At 37.2% G+C, this 6,635-nt stretch overlaps 1 protein-coding gene across 1 annotated transcript; it reads right to left on the bottom strand.

The window, feature by feature from the left end:
* Window positions 1–803: 803 nt before the first annotated feature.
* Window positions 804–6,091, bottom strand: G6PC1 (glucose-6-phosphatase catalytic subunit 1). Its single transcript, XM_039321300.1, has 5 exons — window positions 5,797–6,091; window positions 4,292–4,401; window positions 4,086–4,191; window positions 1,489–1,604; window positions 804–1,391 (listed from the first exon to the last, which is right to left on the bottom strand). The coding sequence occupies exons 1-5, from the start codon at window positions 6,012–6,014 to the stop codon at window positions 880–882; spliced, it is 1,062 nt and encodes a 353-aa protein (XP_039177234.1). The 5' UTR covers window positions 6,015–6,091; the 3' UTR covers window positions 804–879.
* Window positions 6,092–6,635: the final 544 nt, after the last annotated feature.

The raw sequence follows: 6,635 nt of genomic DNA, 5'->3' as shown, positions 1-6,635 counted from the left end.
ACCAAACATCTGATTACAAGTGAAAGAAAAAGCCTCCATCACAACATCAGAATGGCAGTAAATTGATTAGAACGTAGAGTAATAGAGTTGGAAGAAACCTTGGAGGTCATCTAGTCCAACCCCCTGCTCAAGCAGGAAACTCTATACTATTTCTGACAAATGGTTGTCCAGTCTCTTAAAAACCTCCAGTAATGGAGCACCTAACAACTTCTGGAGGAAAGCTTTTCCATTGATTTATTGTTTCATCATTAGGAAATTTCTGTTTAGTTCTAGGTTGCTTCTCTCCTTGATTAGTTTCCATCCATTGTTTCTTGTCTTGCCTAAATATAGGATTGAATATAAGATAACTTGGCCCAAAGTATAAGAAAATGGTGAAAAGCAAGATTTGTGCCTAACATTGGTTGGAGATAAATGCACAAACATTCACATGAAAAAAGAGAAAATGTATGATGAACATGGAAAAGGAACCAGAATGCAGGTATGTGGGGGGGGGGGAGCAGACAATGCAAATACAGCGAATAGTTCTTCCAGGCTACTATTAAAACTCTGATTGTAACTGTTTCTGGCTTGTTTGCAAACTAACAGATAAGTTAGTCTTCTATTCTGGTTGGAATTCCTCAGAAGCTTTTCTAAGAGACATCCCAGATGCCACTCAGCTTTTATTTTCTGGTTAAACTATCTACTTTTCCTCCCTGTCCAACCAGGATATCAAATTATTTCTGTCTGAAGACAGCTATATTCATCAGTATATGGAAGGGATTAAGACACTGTTTAATCATCCACAAAAGAGACAACAACATATCTTAGTTTATAAACCTTTAGTCTTCAGAGTTGAAGATACGTGTCCAAAGTTGCTCTCTATTGCAGGACATTTGTTCCTTATAAATCTTTCTTGTCCAATGGCTGAAGGAGGCAGAAAATGCTATAGGGGATCAGGGCCACTGCACAGATGTGGGCGCAAGTGCACTTACAGAATGAGAGAATGTAGAAAAGGATCTCCTGATCAGTGGGTAGTTCAAAGGAATCAAACAGGTGCAGGACCAGCAATGAAAAAATGATGCAACTGAAATGGAAGATCAGCCCTTGGCTTTGCTTCCCTTTGCACATTTCTGTATACATTGGGGAGTTGAGTCCAAATCCCAGCCCAAACAAAATGCCCAGATTGCGTAACAGACTGGCAAAAGGGGTTGTGTCAATATGGACCCATTCAGGCTGTTCACACCATTTGTGGGCTTTCTCAAGTGTCCATAAGAGATCTACACCCAGCATCTTGAGCAGCAGATAGAAGCCTAAGGCAAAACCAAAGAGGAAGCCAATAGTTCCAACGTATCGCATGAAGCTGGCAGTGTAGATGGAATGGATTTGTTCAAAAACCACAGCTACCAGCATGCCTGTAGAATAAGTCAATCATTCATTGAGTTGGCATTATCTTGATATTTACTTACAGGGTTTTATTCTTTTATTTATTCAAGACTAGGAATAGCTTACCTGAAATAACACCTGCAATCACTTGATGTGGGAAATGTGCAGCAATGAACACTCGGGACAAGCAGACACAGACTTGTATAGCCCAAAATCCTGCCCAAAGAAGACCATGCAGACATCTGGAATGGGGAGGATGGAAAGTTTCAGGGCAAAAGCAGTTCTTAATTGCACTCGAGGGACATCTTAGACTAAAGGCCAATTTGTCCTTTGAATGTTGTGCCAGAACGCACACACACACACACACACACACACACACACACACACACACACACACACACTGTTTCAGAAGATTTTAAAGATAAATATACAATTGAGACCAGAAGTGTTTATTTTGGGATTGATGAACAGTTAGAAGCCATAGAACTTTGTTTTTGTGTATAACTACAGCAAGATTATTGTATATGCAAAGATGAAGAAATTTGGCACTACTCAGAATACAGGAATGGTTAGTAAAAATGATGAAATTTACTAATATAGCCAAATTGACCACTTTGATCAGAGAAAGGATTTATTTATATATTGCTGCCTAGAAACCTCTAATGGACGTTTTACTTAAACAAAAAAAATGAATTTATAATTTATAGTTTTAATGAATTAGGTTAGATTATAGAGAGTTACGTTGTAACTATAAAGAGGTGAATTTATAATTGTGCTTATAACTGCTGTAAAGATTGGAAGCTATTTCTTTTTTCTTTTCTATTTTTCTTTTATTTTACCCCCTTGCACTTTTAACTTTCATTTTTATTTTTCTTCTTTTCTTAGTTGTATTAGTTTTTAATCTTCCTTTAAAAAAAACGTTAATAAAATTATATTTAAAAGCATTTGGATTTGGGGATTGCATCCAAGATTTTGGAACCACCAGTAGTTTTGAGATTTTATATGGTGTATAGGGGTGCTGCAGTGTGCATTGTGATTTAAAAAGAGTTAAGATAATAGCCAGGATAATGAAATCAAAGTTCTGTCTGTTTTTTATATGTTCTGCATACATGCATACATACAAACCTGGCAGAACTTTATTCATTCCACTGTTGCCCTCATCCTGACTTTTTTGAAGATTTGCTATGGCAAATCTAGACAGCATACTAAAAAGCAGAGACATCACCCTGCCAACAAAAGTGCGTATAGTCCAGGCCATGGTTTTCCCAGTTGCAATGTATGGCTGTGAAAGTTGGACCATAAGAAAGGCTGAGCGCCAAAGACTTGAGGCCTTTGAACTATGGTGCTGGAGAAGACTCCTGCGAGTCCCTTGGACTGCAAGGCGTTCAAACCGGTCAGTCCTAGAAGAGATCAACCCCAACTGCTCTTTAGAAGCCAGATCCTGAAGTTGAAACTCAAGTACTTTGGCCACCTAATGAGAAGGAAGAATTCACTGGAGAAGAGCCTAATGCTGGGAAAGATTGAGGGCAATAAAAGAAGGGGACGACAGAGAATGAGATGGCTGGATGGAGTCACTGAAGCAGTAGGTGTGAACTTAAATGAACTCCAGAAGATGGTAGAGGACAGGAAGACTTGGAAGAACGTTGTCCATGGGGTTGCGATGGGTTGGACACGACTTCGCAATTAACAACAAATGGATATTCATGTTTGTGTACTTGTGTTAAACTGACAAGATGTCTGCTGTGGCTTCACTTACTGTATGATTAGATAAATTTATCTAATCAGTTTGGCAGTCAAAAAATACATTTTGTTATCTCCTTTTGTGTGGCACTTCCTAACAAATAGATTATTCCCTGAAACAAGTTAATCAGTCAGATGTTTTCATAATTATGTTTCAACGCACACATTTGTCAAATCAACTGAAAAAAAAAATTAGTCGAAGGATGACACTGAAACTCCACAAAATCCAATTTTCCACAAATACAGGTGATCCTCGACTTAGTTCTTTTACTGACCAAAGTTACGACACTAAAAAAAGAGACTTATGAACGTTTTTAACATGACTGTTGTAGAAGCCCCATGGTCATGTGATCAGAATTCAGATGCGTGGTGACTGGTTCATATTTATGACTGTCGCCATGCCCAGGGGTCATGCGATTACCTTTTGCAGCCTTTTGACAAGCAAAGTCAATGGGGAAGCCAGATTCATTTAAAAACTATGTTACTAACTTAACAACTGCAGTGATTCACTTAACTGTGGTAAGAAAGGTCATAAAATGGGGCAAAATTCACTTAACAAATGTCTCAATGAGCAATAGAAATTTTGGGCTGAATTGTGGTCATAAGTCAAATCATTATACCTGTATAATGCTTCAATTTTGAATCTTGATCTTGATTTCATGAAAGTTATTGCTGATTTATAATCAGCTTTAATACGACTGTATAACTACACAGTTTATTTCATGTTGCATATAGATAATATTTAATATGTGAATTGTGGCATCAATTATCACAAACAAATAAAAACATCAACTACCTGAAAATGAAATAGTGAATTGAGACAATGTTTAGGTATGTTTTTTCTTCCATCGTCTAGTATCAATACCTTCCCCTTAAAGGGAAATGGGAATGGGGAAAGGTATCCTTATTTACAGGACAGAAGAGCAAAAAAGGAGCTCTCTCAGTTCCAGCTCTCACATATCCAGCAGGCACGTAGAGCTTACCTGCCTCTCAGGGTGTTTCGCTTCTGTGGCAATAGTTGTGATAGCAATGCTGTTACCATGACATAGTAGACCCCAGAAGACCCCATGGCATGACCAGAAGGACTACCTGAAGATGCATACAATAAAATCGGTCAAAGGAAGGCTGCAGCTGCAGTGGCTTAAGGAAGGTATTGGGAAAGTAGGGGATACGACATACGCAACCTCACCTGGACTAGTTTCACAGGTAATGGGAAACTGCCGGATTACTGGAGGTGTTGCATTGCCATAGAAATCTGTCTCATGTATCCACCAGTAGGGCCTCTCTCCAAAGAGGATCCTAGAAGAAAGGAAAATTAAAAGTAATTCTGATCCCAGTAAAGGACAAAGCCATAACAGGCATAAGACAACAAATAGACCCTTACAGTTCCAGGCATACCAGAGAATTTTAAAAAGGAAAATTTCAAGTTTCTAATTTCAGATTTATCTGCAAGACTGGAGTTCTAGAATTAAAAGCCTTTCAAGTAAGGATAGACTTGGGCAGCCTTCTCCAACCTGTGCTCTCATAATTCCTAGCACTAAGAATTATGAAAATAATAAGACAAAAGTATTTGACTCAGAAACATGTATTACCCTTGCCACTCTTAATAACCTTGCCACTTTTTTCTGAATTTTCATTTTTATTTTTGCAAGCTCTGAGGATTATTTACTAGAAAAGTAGCCATACAATTTTAAAATAAAATCTCAAGAGTCAGTCTTTTATTGTTTTCCTTCATTCAGCAAAATCAATTAATTTTTTCAACAAAATTAAGAATGCATATTATAATATATAGGTTGGAGTACTTATCAGCTTCACTTCTGTCATAGAGAAGATCAAATTCTAGAAGTTGCAAATTAACAAAATTCTAAGATCTAAAAATGTCACCAAAGATTTTTTTTTTTGGTAAGGAATAATATTACACTTACCTATTCAGAAGGCAAGATGCCTTGTATTTAGTACAATTGATTCCCAATTAAATTGGATTGGAGCCTGAGAGGACATTCTGGACATACACTATAGCATAGAATCTATTTGTAAAGCTGCTTAAATTCAATAGAACTTATTCCCAAACAATTGTATATAAATAATATGGAGACAAAATTGCCCATAGGTTTCTTCATGATACCTGAATCCCAGTTTGTGATAGAGAATAAAAATCTATGGAACAAATGGATGCTCAGACTATTTAAGCAAATAAACAAAGAACCAGTTAATTTCTGAAGAGAGAGAATAATGGCAGCCTTCAAGCCTGCTCCCTTTTCCTTAAGTGTCCCAAATTCAATTCTCTGAGGGAGCCTATATGAAATATAACCTGGAAATGATAAAATGCTTGTTTGGAGGAAAACCTAGTGTCGTCGTCTTTTTCCCAGTCACCTCCCTCTCCTTATTCCTTTCTTGCTTCGTAGCCAACAGTCTTTAGCATTACAGCCAACTTATAAATTATGATTTGTGCTGGCCCTTCAAAAAAGAGTAAAAATCTGGAATTTATAAGCAGAATTATCTTTTTCTTATATTATTGTATATTATATACTTTTGCATGCTTCCCAGCATGCAAAGAACTATGCTCCGAGTCAAGCACCAAATTGCAATAAGAAAGGGTTGTAAAAGTCACTTGGATCTTTGAGCTGAAAAAATGAGAGCAGAAGTTGTTCCTGAATTCAGATATGATGATCAGGAATTTTCACTCATGCTCACCACTTGAAAACAAGGTTGAACCAATCACCGATGACAGCTACCCAGATGAGTCGGATTCCCACTGCTTCTTTCAGTTGGAACCAGATAGGAAAGAAGAAGAAAAAAGTTGTTCTGAGATCAGCTACTGTTGAGATGAATAGGAACCAGTCTTGAAAGTCCATGAAATTCTCTTGAAGGTAGCTGGTAGCCTGGACTCCTGTACTGTGCATAAGATCCATGGTGTAACTTTAGCAGAGATTATCTTCTCCCACTTTGATTCTTCCTAGTTTCCCCAGCAATTGCTGGGCCTTTTTAATATCCAAGCCCTCTGATCTTTGATCTTTAACCACCTCTGCTGTCCAAAAAATATTGACAGAAGCTGCAGAATGAAGCAAGGTACTATTTGTATGCAAGAGTCAATATCTTCTGTTTCAGGGAGCATATCTGCCTTACATGCTTGAAAGTGTTTGAAATACCATTGTCTTTCCCCACTGTATCCTGAATGGAGGTTAGATTCTGCTTAACAGAACACACTTGTTGGTCAAACTACAATTCTAATGAACCTTTGGAAAAAGTTATGAACGTCTAAATGTAATAATGTCTCAATAGATGAGACAATTATTATAACACTACTTAATTCAGCCATTATGGAATGTGTGCATAACACACTGATATAAGGCATCAGCAATCTTCATGAACTATTTTTTATAGAATTAAATTAGTATAAGCAGTTTCAATTTTCTTTGTTCTTTGAACTTGCTCTAGTTAAATGTCTAAGTCTCAGACATTTTTAGATATAAACTAAAGACTGGGAAATAAAGGTTGATAGGTAAACCTTCCAGGTAATAAATCAATTAATC

This window comes from Crotalus tigris, unplaced genomic scaffold, assembly GCF_016545835.1.
Source record: "Crotalus tigris isolate CLP2741 ecotype Arizona unplaced genomic scaffold, ASM1654583v1 scf7180000023724.639413, whole genome shotgun sequence".
Classification (NCBI taxonomy): Eukaryota; Metazoa; Chordata; class Lepidosauria; order Squamata; family Viperidae; genus Crotalus; species Crotalus tigris.
Note: the sequence above shows the minus strand (reverse complement) of the source record. Positions and strands in the feature narration are given on the sequence as shown.